This window comes from Canis lupus, chromosome 15 (assembly GCF_048164855.1).
Source record: "Canis lupus baileyi chromosome 15, mCanLup2.hap1, whole genome shotgun sequence".
NCBI classification, from domain to species: Eukaryota; Metazoa; Chordata; class Mammalia; order Carnivora; family Canidae; genus Canis; species Canis lupus.
This window is the reverse complement of record NC_132852.1, coordinates 46,621,542-46,637,468: the sequence shown is the minus strand read 5'-3', so window position 1 is coordinate 46,637,468 and position 15,927 is coordinate 46,621,542. Positions and strand designations below refer to the sequence as shown.

The window sequence follows — 15,927 nt, the reverse complement described above, 5'->3', positions numbered from 1 at the left end:
GCACTGGGGATTACAGGGGAGTAGCGGGGGGTGGTTGGGGGAGAATCTCGACCCCGACGCATTCGTAAATATTTCCAGTTCCTCTGATGTTTCCTGAACATCTTCGTGTCTCCGTTTTCCCGTGTGTGTCTCCTCTTTCCGCCCAGAGGTGCCTAATGCGGCCCAAAGACGGCGTCCCCGGGGCGCCCAAGTCCCGCGCGGGGAAGCCCGGGCGGCGGCCTCGCGGGATAGAGCTGGGGTCTGGTGCCGGGCGGTGCCTGGAAGCGCGCCTCCGCGCCCGGGTCTCGGCCCCCGCTCCCCGCCTCCCGGCCCGCCGCGGGGCCGCGCACGGTGCGCCGGGGGGCGCGCACGCAGGGGGCTGGCCTGCCCGCGGCGCGGGGGAAAGTTGAGTTGGGAGAAGTTGGGAGCGGCGGGGGTGAGCCCCGAGGTGGGCACTAGGGAGTCGTCGGGAGCGCGCGAGGGCGCCGGAGAAGGGGGAGAGACCCCGAGACCCCCGGGGCACGCAGTCCAGAGCAAGCGGGTGAGCGGAGCGGTGGCGGCGGAGGAGGGCCAGGGCCGCGGAGGGAGGAAGGGAGGGGGAAGGAAAGGGGGGAACTCGGGACTCGGAGCTGGGAGGGAGTGGAAGTGGAGGAAGGGGCGGAGACTGGGGCGCGGGGAAGCCAGGTCTTGGGGAGAAGGATGCGGAGGCGCGCGGGCGCGGGTCGGGAGCGGGATCCGGGGTCCGCTGGTTAGATAGAGTTCCCTAAAGCGAGGGTGCCGCGCCCCCTGCCACCAGGAGGGGGTAGTCTCTGGGAGGCGCCGCCCGCCTTCCCAATTCCTGGGCGGACCCCGGACCACACCCCTCCCCTACGACCCCCGACTCTATTCTTTAGGCCCGTCGGGGGTGTCTAGGTTGGGGGTGGGCCAGGGCCGCCGCCCCCGACCTCCGGGGTGGGAGGCGGAGCTGTGCGGGGAGGGGGTGGCGGGTCAGGTCAGGACAAGGGGTGTCGGGCAGAAGGGGGAGCCACTGGGTGGGTATGGGAAAGATGGGTCCGGAGAGTTGCAGTTGACTCCGGGGGTGGGGGTGGGGGTGGGGGCGCTGGCTGGTCTGGGTGGGAAGCCCGGTGCTGGGTGTTGGGGGCGGCGCTGCCTCAAATCCACTTTATCCTCCTCCCTCCGCCCCACTTCGGAGAGCTGTGGAATGTGCGAGTTCACTTGGGGGATGGTTAATGCCCAAGTGGGGGTCCAGGGTGCTAATCCCTTGGGCCGGAGTGGGGGAGATGCTAATCCCCCGGGCCGGTCGGGGCTGGTCCCCGGAATGTGCCCCCACCCCGGATTATCGGCACCGATGCCCTGGACAGAAGCTGCTTTGTGTTCTGGGACCGCGGGGTCGGGTCGGTGGTGGCGTGGGGTGGGGAGTACACCGAGGGCACAGCCTGGAAGTGGGAGTGGGGCACCTGTAGGTGCCCAAGACACCACGCACCCTTCTCAGCCAGGGGTCTCTCCCCCCCTAGTGCCCCCTCTCCCCCACACCAAACGTGACCTGGCTCCAGTCCTGCTGGGGGAGGTGAAGAGCGTCAGCTGAGTTGGAGTGCCGGCCAGGAATGTGTTGCTCCGGGCTCCCCACCCTGGACTGACCCCCTAGACCTAGATCGTTTTACCCTTCACTGACCTGTCTTATCCTGGAGTTAGCCCTAAATCGGGCACCCCTGACCCCCCAACAACACACTGGGGAGCTCCAGTACTTTACTTTGGAGAATCTGGAGGGCCCCCGTCCCCCACCCACCCACATCCGCTTCCCCCACTAGGAATGAATACCCCGATTTCCCCGGGTCAGGTTCCTTAACTGCAACTGTTCTGCTTCCCCACCACACACACAGTGCCCTCCTGAGACACCCCTACAGTCACAGTCAGGAGGGAGCCCTGCCACTCAGATTTTCCTGGCCTGGGGCTTGGGGAGGGGAGGAGAGGGGAGGGATCAGTACTGCCCCTTTGCCCACCCTCTTCCCACTCGTCACGTGCCCCTCCCCCATTATAAAGGTCTGTCCTGCCAGTGCCGCGTCTCCCTCCCTCCCACTGAGTGAGTGGAGCTGGGCTCCTGCCCCTCCCCCAGGGAGCCTCCTTCATCAGGCAAGGGGGCCCCTCTGGTGTCTCCTCCCAGCCCTGGCTCTGCTTCGTCTGCCACCCCCGGGCTGGCTGTTAGGGGCTCTCTCCAGTCTCTCCCTTCCTTCCTCCCAACTCTGCTCCACGGGGTGTCTCTGTCTCCGGGGTGTCTTGTCTCCATCTCCCCAGGACACCCCTCTCTTGTTCGGCCCACCTCGGGTGCTACTGTTTCTGGCTCAGCCTGTCCTTTCCTTTCCTCCTCCTCCATTCCTTACCCTGATTTCTGCTGCTTTCTCTGCATTTGGGCCTTGACTCCTGCTCCCCCCACCCTGTTTCTGCAGCCTCTCCCACCTTTTCTTGTCTCACTTGGCCCTCCGTGGCCTCCTCTGCCCCCTCCTCTAGTGCTCTTCTCTCTGTTTTCTCTTTTCTTCTATAAATAACTCTTTTCTCTGCTCTCCGGCCTTAAGGGCCACCCTAAAGTACTTCATAGCCCAGAGGTCCCTAGCAGCAGGGAGACCCCTGGGTGGCCACTGGCGGGAGGTTCCTGAGGCGTGGTGGGGCTGAGCCAGGTCGGGGGCCCTTGTGCTTGGTGGCCTGCTCTTACATGATCGGGCCTCTCCCCCCCACCCCCATCCCGCCCAGGTTATGCCGCCGCCTTGTTGTCCTGAAAGCCGCAGGGACAGTGAGAAGGGCTAAGATTTGGCCATGAGCAGCGCCCCCCGGCGCCCCGCCTCGGGCGCAGATTCTTTCTGTACTGTGAGTATTGCCGTCTGGGTTGGCCTCCCTGCTGCCCCTCCCACCCCACAGGTGCTCTGGCGGAGGGTCCAGGTCAGACTGGAGTGTGTGTGTTTGTGTGTGTGTGTGTGCACGCGCGCGGGCTCGGGAGGAAGGGGAACCTCTGGGGATGGGTACTGCCAGCTTTCCCACACACACACCTTGTCTGGTTCTGGGAGTCTGGGATGGGTATTGGGGTGGTCAGGCCACTTCCAGTCCTGTGGAGGGAGTTGAGGCCCTTTCCTAAAGACCTGGGGGTGGGGGGTGGGGGGTTCTTTATCCTCAGAGAGAGAGGAACGTGGGGGACCCTGGGTCTCAAACCCAGTCACCCCTTCTGACCCAGCCTTAAAGGCAGCAGCGTCCTCCCACAGTGGTTCTGGGCAGTTTGCTTGCTGTACCGCCCACCCCTGGCCCCACGTGCCACCTAGGTCCGCCCAGCGCGGCCCCACGTGGCCCCCTCCTGATTTTACTGGGGAGTGTAATGATTAACCCCAAGTGCCATAATCAGCCCCTTATTGGCCATCTGGCCCAGCAGGGCACGTGACTGGGAAGGGGCACAGGCTGGTCCCCTCCCCCTCCTTTCCGAGTCCACCCCTGCCTGCCATGGACTTCCTCCTGCGGTCTCAGGTGCGAGGGGCTCTCACCCCCCCTGCCCCCACCCTGGCTAGCTCCCCCGTCCTCACTCGCTTCAGCCGCCTCCTGCCGCCTTCCTCCCGCTGCTCATTCTGGTGAGAGTGGAGCCCGAGCTGGGGAGCGGGCCAGAGCTGCTGGGAGGGGCAGGGGGGTGCCGGGAAGCCAGCCCCCTGACTCCTATATCTTGTGTCCAGTACCCCCGCCCCTCCCTGCTGTTCCTGTCCCCACCTCGGTGTCTCCCCAGGACCTGACTTCTTAGCCCTCCTCTCCTTGCTCTTCCTTGCTCTGGCCACTGGCCCCGGCACGGAGGGGGGCTCTGTACCCCGCCCTTGGAGATCCCGATGCCCTTGAGGTCCAGAAGCTCTTGAGCAAATATTTGGTGGTGCCCGGAGCTGAGAGTGGCAGGGGTGGTGGGGGCTGGACGAAGCTGTGGCTAGGTGGCAGGCTGCTCAACTAGGCTGAGCTCTCCTCCAAAGCGCCACCACCACCACCGCCACCACTGCAGTCCGGCGCTCCTCTCCTGCAGTATGACTCAGGTGGGGGGGGCGGGGCCAGGGAGCGCCCTAGGGGCCCTGGCTTGGTGGGGTGCTGCAGTGGTGGGGGGGGTGGGGGGACGTTCCTGAAAAGGCAAAGTGCTGCCTTCCCATCCAGGGGCTAGCTTTCAGAGTCCAGCTTGGTTGGCTCGGGCACCTCCAGAAGTTACTTTTCAGGCCGGATAGTTGTCCTCCAGCCAGAGGGGATTGGTTCACCTTCGACCATATGAATGGGCCAGTTCACACATTTTACCTCAGGGCTGGAGACACAGGATTTCTCCTGAGATTTTCCACCTGCCCTAGAATTGACCAGAATGGGCACAGCCGGGGTTCAGATGCCCTGGAACCTAGGGGGAGGCTACCCAGGACATGGCGGGGGTCTGGGTCCCTGGCATTTGAGGGGAAGGCTGCTGGGGGCGTCCTGGATCTCCAGCACTGCACAGGGTGGGGTCTCAGGAGACAACTCTGGATGAGCCCCTGTGTGTTCTCTCCACCCCTCCTCCCCCACAGCCGGAGCCAGAGAGCTTGGGCCCGGCAGCGCCTGGGTTCCCTGAACAGGAGGACGATGAACTTCACCGCACTCTGGGTGTGGAGCGGTTTGAGGAGATCCTGCAGGAGGCTGGGTCTCGAGGCGGAGAGGAGCCAGGCCGCAGCTATGGGGAGGAAGACTTTGAATGTGAGGGGGTGATGGGAGGGGGAGGCAGGGGCACCTAGGCTCGACTGTCCAGCAAGGAGAGGGCTGAGGGGCTCGTGGGAGGGGCTGGGGGCTGGGATGGCAGGGGAAGGATGCTCTGCCTGCCTGCAGCAGACCCCCTCCTCCCTGCAGATCACCGCCAGTCCTCCCACCACATCCATCACCCACTGTCCACTCACCTGCCTCCGGACACCCGCCGCCGCAAGACACCCCAGGGCCCAGGACGGAAGCCTCGCCGGCGCCCCGGGGCCTCCCCCACCGGGGAGACCCCCACCATCGAGGAGGGGGAGGAAGATGAGGAGGAGGCCAGTGAAGCTGAGGGGACCCGAGCACTTAGCCAGCCGACCCCGGCCTCCACACCCTCTTCGGTGCAGGTGAGTTGGGGCTGGGCTCCTAGGGGGCATCTTTGGGGTACTTGGCCCGGCCTCACCTGCGCCCGTGGGTTCCTGTTCCAGTTCTTTCTCCAGGAGGATGAAGGTGCTGACCGGAAGGGAGGGAGGACCAGTCCATCTCCTCCACCACTGCCCCACCAGGAGGCGGCTCCCCATGCCAGCAAAGGCGCCCAGACAGGGTATGTGTCTCCCAGATGGAGACTTCCCCTACCGGCATCTGCAACATGATAAGGGGGAAATGCATGAGCCTTGGGATCCTCGATTGGGGTTCAAATCCCAGCCCTGCCCCTTTGGGCAAGGACAACCTCTCTGAGCCTCAGCCTTCCCGTGTGTAAACCAAGGAGAATAGAACCTTTCTCACACAGTGGTTGCAAGGGTTAAAGAGTGGTGTGCATGAAGGTTTAAGTGTGGGTTACCCTGGCACAGGATAGGGGTACAGTCTAAGCACCCCACCTGCGACTTCAGGGGGAGTGGGGTCAAGCGCCGGATCAGGGATGGGACAGGTACTGTCTAAATGCCCGCCTTGGGCCCCAAAGGTGTGAGAAGAATAGGAGACACCCCCCCCTTTGGCTCTTGGGGAACTGCCCTGGGAAATGGCATCGGGAAAGTCACTGTGCTAAAGGGCAGATGTGGGTGCAATATCAGTATCTGTGGGGCACTGGAGTTTGGGAGTGTTAGCCAGAGGAGGCTTCTTGGAGGAAATCACTTTGAACTGGGTCTCAAGGTCACTACTATCGTGGACCTGTTGTTTTCTGGGTGCCAGGCAGCGTGAAGGGCTGCAGGAAGGGAAGGGCATGCTGCATGACTCGCTGGGGAGACAGGCCGTGCAGGTGGCACTGAGCCCACAGTGGCCATCTGCATGGGGGCATGTGCTGGCAGGCAGCCCGATGCCCAGGGGCAGGTGGAGGAATAGTGGGGAGAGTGTGGCATTGGAAGAGTGGGTCAGATTTGTGGGCAGAGGTGCCGGCGGCACCAAGACACCCAAGGTGGGTGTAGAGGAAGAAAGCCTGATGAGAGGGACTCATCGTGGAAGGGGACACAAACTTGGAGCTGTGGGAGAATGGTGTGGCAGGGACTGGGCACTGTGGCAAGAGAGGAAGAGACGGCCTGGTTTGGGGATAGGACCAGAAGTTGGTATCTGTATGGACTAATTCATGTTCTTGTGACCATGAGGGACCCATCTCTACTTCTAAAGACCTATTTTTACCTACTTTACTCCATGGGGTTAGGAGCTTGGGACCTGTGACCCTCTTGAGCCCATGGTGAGGGGTGTGCTTAGGGGAGGAAGGAGGCCTTGCACTGGCTGCTTTTACAGATGTCACCTGCCCCCACACCCCAGGAGGCAGGCTGAGGAGTTGGTGTTGGGAGGGAGCCTGTGTGATGGCTCTGGCGGCGTGGCCGGGAAAGGGCCAAGCCAGATCTCGGCACTGCATGTGCTTGTGGGAGGCTCGGTGTTTCACATCCACACCTACCAAGAGTGGGGAGTAAGGAGGGTGGGGTCCAGTTGGGGGTCCCCTCCCCAGGTCCTCCCTGCATGGCTGCTCTGTCTGTCCAGAGCCCCGGTGGAAGAGGTGGTGGCTGCGGCCAGTGGCGCCGCAGGAGGTGATGATGGGGGAGCATCGGCGCGTCCTCTGACCAAAGCACAGCCCGGGCACCGGAGCTACAACCTGCAGGAGAGGAGGCGCATCGGGAGCATGACGGGGGCCGAGCAGGCACTGCTGCCCCGCGTCCCCACAGACGAGAGCGAGGCCCAGACACTGGCCACCGCTGACCTAGACCTCATGAAGAGTGAGTGCTGGTTGGGCTGAGCCCAGTGTTGGGGGCGGGGACAGGAGTAAGAGGAAGGGGGAGCCTGACCCTGTGCCCCTGCCTCCTCCAGGTCACCGGTTTGAGGACGTTCCTGGAGTGCGGCGGCACTTGGTGCGGAAGAATGCCAAAGGTTCTGGACAGGGTGGCCGGGAAGGGCGAGAGCCTGGCCCCACGCCTCGGACCCGGCCCCGGGCCCCTCATAAGCCCCACGAGGTACTCTTCTCCACTTCATGCTCTTCCTTATCACCCCACAGGCTCCCCCACTCCCCCCACACACATACACCCCAGCAGCGATCTCGAACACTAGGACCACCATCTGTGGTTGTGAAGGTTGTACACTGCACAACAATCCTTGACATTATTGATTTGGGCTTTAGGAGTTCGATTCACATCTTCAACACTGTTGATTTCTTTTTTCTTTTCTTTTCTTTTTTAAAGATTTTTATTTATTTATTCATGAGAAACACAGGCAGAGACACAGGCAGAGAGAGAAGCAGGCTCCATGCAGGAAGTCCGATGTGGGACTCGATCCTGGGACTCTAGGATCACGCCCTGAGCCAAATGGAGGCACTCAACCGTTGAGCCACCCATGCGTCCCGACACTGTTAATTTCTATACTGTGGCCATTTTTTGGCAGCTGGCAGTGAGGAGCTCGAGGACCCTTTCGGCTAGAGGTGGCTGTGTAGAGCAGTACTCTTCACCTTTCAGAATCCCCTCAACTGTGCTCATTTGATCGTCCCACAGCCATAAATCAGGGGCAGTGATTGACCAAGATAACTCAGTTCCTTAGCGACACCACCCATCTAAGACTCCAGGGCTCTGGTTCTTAGCCCCACCCCTTGCAGTGGATTGTGTTTTACCTTATTGAGGTCTAACAACATACAATGAAGCACAGTGGGGCCAGGCGTATAGCTTGGTGACTTCTCCCACATGCAAACACCTGGCCAACCCTGCCTGGACACAGAACGCTTTGTACTCTGTTCCTTTGCACCTCTCCTCAGTACCATCAGCTGTGATTACTCTTCTGTGTGCTTCAGTCCTGTCAGTTCCTTTTTATTTTTATTTTTTTTAAGATTTATTACTCATTTATTTATGAGAAACACAGAGAGGGAGGCAGAGACATAGGCAGAGGGAGAAGCAGACTCCCTGTGGGGAACCTGAAGCAGGACTCAATCCCAGGACCCTGGGATCACAACCTGAGCTGAAAGCAGACACTTAACCACTGAGCTATCCAGGCACCCCTGTCCATCGGTTCTTGAACATATATACATGGAAGCATACAACATTCCAGTGTGCACGTGTGTGTGTACACGTGCCTGTGTGCATGCGTGCACATGTGCGGTGACCATTCATCCAGCATTTACTATGTCATGTACTGTGTACTGTTGCATGTGTTTTATTTTATTTATTTATTTATTTATTTATTTAAGATTTTTATTTATTTACTAATGAGAGACACACAGAGAGAGAGGGAGAGACACAGAGAGAGAGGGGCAGAGACACAGGGAGAGGGAGAAGCAGGTTCTATGCAGGGAGCCTGATATGGGACTCGATCCCAGGACTCCAGTATCATACCCTGGGCTGAAGGCAGGCGCTTAACTGCTGAGCCACCCAGGCATCCCTGTTGCGTATGTTTTAATCCCCATAATGAGACTTTGAGGTGGGGATTGTTGCTCCCATTTTACAGATGAGGCAAGTAGAGTGTGGGACCAGTTAAGATCTTGCTAGGCTCTGTGTCCGGTGCTGTGCCAGGTCACAGGCCTGCCCTGGCGCTGGCTGTCTAGGGGAGCAGTCCCTGGGCCCCTCGGGCTCTGACCTTGCTGTGTCCTCTTGTCTTCCACCACAAGGTGTTTGTGGAGCTGAATGAGCTGCTGCTGGACAGAAACCAGGAGCCTCAGTGGCGGGAGACTGCCCGCTGGATCAAGTTTGAGGAGGACGTGGAGGAGGAGACAGAGCGCTGGGGGAAGCCCCACGTGGCGTCCCTGTCCTTCCGCAGCCTCTTGGAGCTCCGCCGGACCCTGGCCCATGGTAACGTGCCCTGCCTTCTGAGGACCAACCCCCCTCAGCAGCACGGTGTATGATGTTCCCAGGAGAGTCCAGGAGGGAGTCTCTTCTTTCTGTGATGTCATATAGCCAGTCGCTTTCAGGCTCTGTCATTGGTGATCCCAGGGCATGATTGACACTACTCTCTCTTATCTGCATTTTTAGCAAATGGCTTCTTTACGTGATGTTTTCAGATAACCAAAGCTGGTATGTTTGGGATACGTTTTTAAAGTTGACAAGTTTTTAAAGAATGTCATTGGAAACTTTTCTGAAACGACCTAATCTACAGGACTATGGGAGGTTTCTTTCTTTCTTTCTTTCTTTTCTTTCTTTCTTTCTTTCTTTCTTTCTTCCTTTCTTCCTTTCTTCCTTTCTTCCTTTCTTTTCTTTCTTTCTTCTTTCTTTTTTTTTTTTTTTGTTTCTCTTCAAGATTTTATTTTTTTTAAGTCCTCTCTACACCCAGCGTGGGGCTCGAACTCACAACCCTGAGATCAGGAGTGGCCTGCTCTCCTGCCTGTGCCTGCCAGGCATTCCTAGGGCTATGTAAACTTCACCAAATGTCCAAGATGCAAGACTCCTGAGGCCTCTGATATTTTCTGCTCTGTGTGGGTTTCCTCCTTCCTTTTGGGAAAGTCACTCCCAGTTGCTGTCAGGAGGCGTATTTCTAAACAGCGAGGACTCAGAAACCTGCTGTAAGAATAATTTCAAAACCAGAAGTAAATAGGCTCTGAGGAAGGCTCATAGGCTTTGGGCAAGGTGCCAACATACAGGTGCTTTATCGTTGGGCTTTGTGATCTCTGTGTTGGCTGCCCAGGGGCCCTTGGTTTTGTTCGTTGTCACGCCCATTTTTGTTGAAACGGCTCTGTTCGTTGTCTAGTTCTGTGTTCCTACAAGTTGACCTCGACAGAAAGGTGACCTCGTCACTTTTGAAAGGACTTTCATCTCTGTATAAAATAGTCATTCAGAGCAGCGACCAGTAGAAAGATCTGGAAATTGTCCCATGAGAGGAACCCAGGATGGAGGGTGACATCGTCAGATGGCTCTAGGCCACAGATGGGCTGTGCCATACTCAGAGGGAAGAATCAGGACCTTGGAGTGGATATTAGGGAATCCAGCATGTGGCTCTTTGGAAGAGACTTTTGGGAGGCTCTGCCTCAGTGGCCTCCACTGAGCCCCACCACATTCCTATGGGACAGAGAGAGTTGGAAGGAACAGGTCAGAGATGCGATGGGGCTTGCAGCCTGAACCCTGCTCCCTGATTTCTGAGCCAGTGCTGCAAACCCGGACCATACTTACCTGGCTGCCCCCTCATCCCCAGATCTCTCTCCCACCCGGTCCTTGCTTCTTCCCTGGGGATGAGGGCCTGTGCATGCCATCCTTATTCCAGGGGCCGTGCTTTTGGACCTGGACCAGCAGACCCTGCCTGGGGTGGCCCACCAAGTGGTGGAGCAGATGGTCATCTCTGACCAAATCAAGGCTGAGGACAGAGCCAATGTGTTGCGGGCCCTGCTACTGAAACACAGGTGAGGCCCCAGTTGCTGCCACCGCCTGCCCACCCACTTCTGGCCCCCGCCTCTGCCTTCCTTCTCTCATCGCCCTCTGCTCTTCCAGCCACCCAAGCGATGAGAAAGACTTCTCCTTCCCTCGAAACATCTCAGCTGGCTCCCTGGGCTCCCTGCTAGGGCACCATCATGGCCAGGGGCCTGAGAGTGACCCTCATGTCACCGAGCCTCTCATTGGAGGTGTTCCTGAGACTCGGCTAGATGTAGAGCGAGAGGTGAGGGCAGGAGGGTGGCCCTGCCTCGTTCAGATCCCAGCTGCCACCACTGGCTGCTGGGCTGTGAGTATGGGGGCACCGGGCTGGGCTGAGCTGTGCTCCTCTGCACCCCCAGCGGGAGTTGCCCCCTCCGGCCCCACCAGCCGGCATCACTCGCTCCAAGTCCAAGCATGAACTAAAGCTCCTGGAGAAGATCCCCGAGAACGCCGAGGCCACGGTGGTCCTTGTGGGTATGTGGGCGAGCCTTGTGGGTGGGGGGCTGTGACCTGATGGGTGCCCCCCGGGGGCTGGGGTCCGCTCCCTCCCTCAGCCCCTGACAGCGCTGTGCCCCCAGGCTGCGTGGAGTTCCTCTCCCGCCCTACCATGGCCTTTGTGCGGCTGCGGGAGGCGGTGGAGCTAGACGCCGTGCTGGAGGTGCCCGTGCCTGTGCGCTTCCTCTTCCTGCTTCTGGGCCCGAGCAGCGCCAACATGGACTACCATGAAATTGGCCGCTCCATCTCCACCCTCATGTCTGACAAGGTCAGGCCCGCCCCTGCCCCCACTGGGCTCCCTCTTCCCCGCCCCTGTGGCCTCACTCAGTTCTGCCCCGGGACCCCAGCCCTCGCCCCGCGCCCTCACCAGCCCCAGGCCTGCTTTGGCAGCAATTCCATGAGGCAGCCTACCTGGCAGACGAGAGGGAGGACCTGCTGACTGCCATCAACGCCTTCCTGGACTGCAGCGTGGTGCTGCCGCCCTCCGAAGTACAGGGCGAGGAGCTGTTGCGGTCTGTTGCTCACTTCCAACGCCAGATGCTCAAGAAGCGGGAGGAGCAGGGCCGGCTGTTGCCCCCTGGGGCTGGACTGGAGCCCAAGTCAGCACAAGATAAGGGTACGGGCCAGTACAGGCCCGGGGCAGGGACGGGGCTGCCTGCGGGGGCGCGGCGGCTTAGGGCGCATAGAGGGGCCGTGGCGGGCGCCCTGACGGAGGCCTGGGTTGCAGCGCTCCTGCAGATGGTAGAGGTGGCAGGTGCAGTTGAAGATGATCCCCTTCGGCGGACGGGCCGGCCCTTTGGGGGCCTCATCCGAGATGTGCGGCGCCGCTATCCCCACTACCTGAGTGACTTCCGAGATGCCCTTGACCCCCAGTGCCTGGCTGCTGTCATCTTCATCTACTTCGCGGCCCTGTCTCCTGCCATCACTTTCGGGGGGCTGCTTGGTAAGAGGCGGCTTCGCAGGGGTAGCGGGGGGGTGGGCAGGGCAAGCACGGGTCCCTGGCTGACAGCTCTTGAGCCACTCTGCTTCCTGCCACCCCAGGAGAGAAGACTCAGGACCTGATTGGGGTGTCGGAGCTCATCATGTCCACAGCGCTCCAGGGTGTGGTCTTCTGCCTGCTGGGGGCCCAGCCGCTGCTGGTGATTGGCTTCTCTGGGCCCCTGCTGGTCTTCGAGGAGGCCTTCTTCTCGGTAAGGGCCCATGGGCTAGGTGGGGGCTGGCTCTTCCTGTTCTACTCCAGACCCCTCCTGCTCCCCAAACATGCCCACTTTGCTAGCCCCGGGGCTCTGGGACCTGACTGGACGCCTCCCCAGTTCTGCAGCAGCAACAACCTAGAGTACCTGGTGGGCCGCGTGTGGATCGGCTTCTGGCTGGTGCTCTTGGCCCTGCTCATGGTGGCCCTGGAGGGGAGCTTCCTGGTGCGCTTTGTCTCCCGTTTCACCCAGGAGATCTTTGCCTTCCTCATCTCCCTCATTTTCATCTATGAGACGTTCTACAAGTTGATTAAGGTAAGCAGGCCCTGCCGAGAGCTGGGCTGCAGGGGTGAGACCTCGGGATGGGACGGAGCCGGGGCACCTTCTGCACCTCTCTCGCTCTCACTTCAGGGTATGAGGTCTGGGCTAGCCCAGAGCTCCCCTGGGCTGGTGGTTCCTCCTGGCCCCTCACCACTTTCCCTGTCACTGACACCTGAACCAGGACTTCAGGTCAATCTTAACAAGTTACATGTTTGTCATAACAAAGGTAACAGGTCCTTTTGCTAAAGTGGCACATGGTCCAGAAGTGCCAAAGAGGAAGGCCCCCGAGGTGACACCCATAGTCACAGTCTGGGCCTCAGAGCCATGCCTGTGTCAGCCTTAGAAGACTTGCCCCGAGTCCTCTGCGATGTGTCCTGCCTGTCCAGGCCTGGCTGCAACTGGACACCCCCAGCTGCCTGAATCCCCAGTTTCTCCTTTCTCCCATCAGGTCACTTTAGTCATTTTTTTATTATACGAGACAAGCCCCTTAAGGCCAGACCCACCATCTCCTATGCTGCCTGCCCCACTCAACATACATCCAAGCCCAGAAATCTCACCAGTTTAGCTGATGGAGCGCTTTGTCCTCTCCCTAGATCTTCCAGGAACATCCACTGCATGGCTGTTCTGTCTCCAATGGCTCTGAGGCACACAGCGGTGACAACGACACATGGCATGGGGCAGGAGCCACGCTGGGGCCAGGGAACGGGAGCTCGCCTGGGCCAGTGGGGCAGGGGAGGCCCCGGGGCCAGCCCAACACAGCCCTGCTGTCACTGGTGCTCATGGCGGGCACCTTCTTTATCGCTTTCTTCCTACGCAAATTCAAGAATAGCCGGTTCTTCCCTGGCCGGGTGTGTGGGCTGAAATGCCGGAGGGAGGTGGAAGAGGGGAAGGGGCCAGGAAGGGTGACTGAGTTGGGGCCTGAGAGGGGTCCGGGGACCTCTGAGCATGGTGCTTGCCCACAGGTGCGGCGGGTGATCGGGGACTTTGGGGTGCCCATTGCGATCCTCATCATGGTGCTTGTGGATTATAGTATTGAGGATACCTACACCCAGGTGAGGCAGAGCACACGCAGCAGTCAGGAGATGCTGCCTGGCATGGGGCTCTGGCTGGTGCCTGCCAGCCCAGCCCCAGAGCTGCCTCTCAATTGGGCAGACACCAGGCCCCCTCCACTGCATGCCCTCAGCATTCGCCCTGCCCAGTGCCCCTCAGTTCTCTCCCTCCAGCGTTCACTGGCCCTCCGGCTCTCTCCCATCTACCCTGCAGAAGCTGAGCGTGCCCAGTGGATTCTCCGTGACAGCCCCAGAAAAGCGGGGCTGGGTCATCAACCCGCTGGGAGAGAATAGCTCCTTCCCCGTGTGGATGATGGTTGCCAGCCTGCTGCCGGCCATTTTGGTTTTCATCCTGATCTTCATGGAGACGCAGATCACCACGTGAGTGGTCCCTGCCGAAGGGGGTTGTTTGTGGAATGGCTGAAACCCCAGCCAGGGCCAGGCGAGGAGATAGGGTGCACTGGGTTAGGGGGGCCCAGGATGCCAGGCTGGCCCCTAGAATTTCCTTCTCTAAAGATTTTTTTCTTTATTTGAGAGAACTCAAGATGGAGGGGCAGGAGGCGGGCGGAGAGGGGGAGAGAATCTCAAGCAGACTCCGAGCTAAGCACAGAGCCTGATGTGGGGCTCCATCTCACGACCCTGTGATCAAATGAAGAGTCATTTGATATTTAACTGACTGCACCACCCAGGCACCCCCAGAATTCCTTCCATAGGCAGTAGAAGGTTCCTCTGACGTTTGTTGGGATGGGCACAGTACAGGCTGGAAGTGGTCCTGAATGGCAAGGAGGGCAGCGTGGAGAGGGCTTAGCTCCGTGAGGGAATGCTTGTCCTGACGGAATGGGCAGGTTCCAAAAACAGACGGAGGCTCCTGGCTGGGTGCTCTGGAAAGACATGATTGTGCCAAGCTGGCCCCAGGGCATCAGTGAGTCCCCATCCCCACTCAGGCTGATCATCTCCAAGAAGGAGCGCATGCTGCAGAAGGGCTCTGGCTTCCACCTGGACCTCCTGCTTATTGTGGCCATGGGCGGCATCTGTGCCCTTTTTGGCCTGCCCTGGTTGGCTGCTGCCACCGTCCGCTCCGTCACTCATGCCAACGCACTCACCGTCATGAGCAAGGCTGTGGCACCTGGGGACAAGCCCAAGATCCAGGAGGTCAAGGAGCAGCGGGTAACGGGGCTGCTGGTTGCCCTGCTTGTGGGTACGTTGAGCTCTTGCTTCAGCCTTCCCCAGGCAGTCTCTGAGGCAGGGAGCCTGGGGCCACCTGCTTCTTTCTCTCCTCCCCCAGGTCTCTCCATAGTTATTGGGGACCTGCTCCGGCAGATCCCCTTGGCTGTGCTCTTTGGTATTTTTCTGTACATGGGAGTTACCTCCCTTAATGGGATCCAGTTCTACGAGCGGCTGCACCTGCTGCTCATGCCACCCAAACACCACCCAGATGTAACCTATGTCAAGAAGGTAAGACCTCACTGGAAAGAGCCCCGTGCCTCTGCCCCCAACACCTGGTCTGTGGGGCTCACTCTCCGGCCCCCCCATCTGCTCATTGTGTTCAGCCACCGTTTAGTCTGCAGACCCAGCTTTGGTAAGCCCCTCAAAGGCATAGCCACCACGACTGCCACCCCCGTGGAGGGAGAAAGGGCTGTCTGTCTTCTGGAGGTGGCAGGCCCAGATGGCCCTCCAAGGGACCAGGGAGAAGCCTCGGCTCACCTGTCTTGTCCCCTCCCAGGTTCGGACCCTCCGAATGCACCTGTTCACAGCCCTGCAGCTGCTCTGCTTGGCCCTGCTCTGGGCGGTCATGTCCACAGCTGCCTCCCTGGCCTTCCCCTTCATCCTCATCCTTACGGTGCCCCTCCGCATGGTGGTGCTCACCCGCATCTTCACCGAGAGAGAGATGAAATGTGTAAGGCCTCCTGCTCCTTCCAGCCCTGCTGCCCACCCCTCACCCCCCACCCCACCCCTCACCCCCACCCCACCCCCACCCTGGGGTCCCCACCCAGGTTGAGGTCAGGATCAACTAACTCCCTCCACCCCCACAGCTGGATGCTAATGAGGCGGAGCCAGTGTTCGATGAGCGGGAGGGTGTGGACGAGTACAATGAGATGCCCATGCCTGTGTAGTTGCTGCCTGGACCCACAGCCAAGGGACGGATGGATAGAGGGATCAGGGGCTGGGGTGTTCTCCCCCTCCCCTCCCTCATTTTTATTTAAATGAATAATTTAAAGTCTCCTTACCATCCCCACCCCCCACAGTAAAGTGCTTCGGCCCCCACCTATCCTGGCCTTCTGTGTCTGTATGGGGAGGGAGCATGGATTGGCAGGTGGGCGGGGGGGGGGGGGGGGGGGGGGCGGCAACCCGCTTCCTGTCCCAGAAACGAGATGC

The 15,927-nt window shown here is 59.9% G+C and overlaps 1 protein-coding gene and 1 long non-coding RNA gene across 3 annotated transcripts; one reads left to right on the top strand and one right to left on the bottom strand.

The window, feature by feature from the left end:
- The first annotated feature begins 346 nt into the window (after positions 1–346).
- Positions 347–15,820, top strand: SLC4A2 (solute carrier family 4 member 2). 2 transcript variants are annotated; one of them, XM_072776954.1, is made up of 23 exons: positions 347–520; positions 2,725–2,838; positions 4,533–4,698; positions 4,849–5,090; positions 5,172–5,287; positions 6,664–6,896; positions 6,988–7,130; positions 8,765–8,945; positions 10,348–10,483; positions 10,572–10,737; positions 10,853–10,967; positions 11,072–11,256; positions 11,379–11,604; positions 11,716–11,931; positions 12,030–12,178; positions 12,302–12,496; positions 13,096–13,350; positions 13,465–13,554; positions 13,766–13,932; positions 14,496–14,749; positions 14,837–15,006; positions 15,275–15,448; positions 15,585–15,820. In XM_072776954.1, the coding sequence occupies exons 2-23, from the start codon at positions 2,788–2,790 to the stop codon at positions 15,663–15,665; spliced, it is 3,711 nt and encodes a 1,236-aa protein (XP_072633055.1). In that variant the 5' UTR covers positions 347–520; positions 2,725–2,787; the 3' UTR covers positions 15,666–15,820. The 2 variants fall into 2 exon arrangements, with proteins under 2 accessions (XP_072633055.1, XP_072633056.1); XM_072776955.1 differs by lacking the exon at positions 347–520 and adding an exon at positions 3,392–3,483 and having other exon boundaries at positions 2,719–2,838.
- LOC140605044 (uncharacterized) lies at positions 4,844–9,296 on the bottom strand. The gene is made up of 3 exons (XR_012007823.1): positions 8,734–9,296; positions 6,581–6,775; positions 4,844–5,325 (listed from the first exon to the last, which is right to left on the bottom strand). It is a non-coding gene; the product is annotated as an uncharacterized lncRNA (long non-coding RNA).
- Positions 15,821–15,927: the final 107 nt, after the last annotated feature.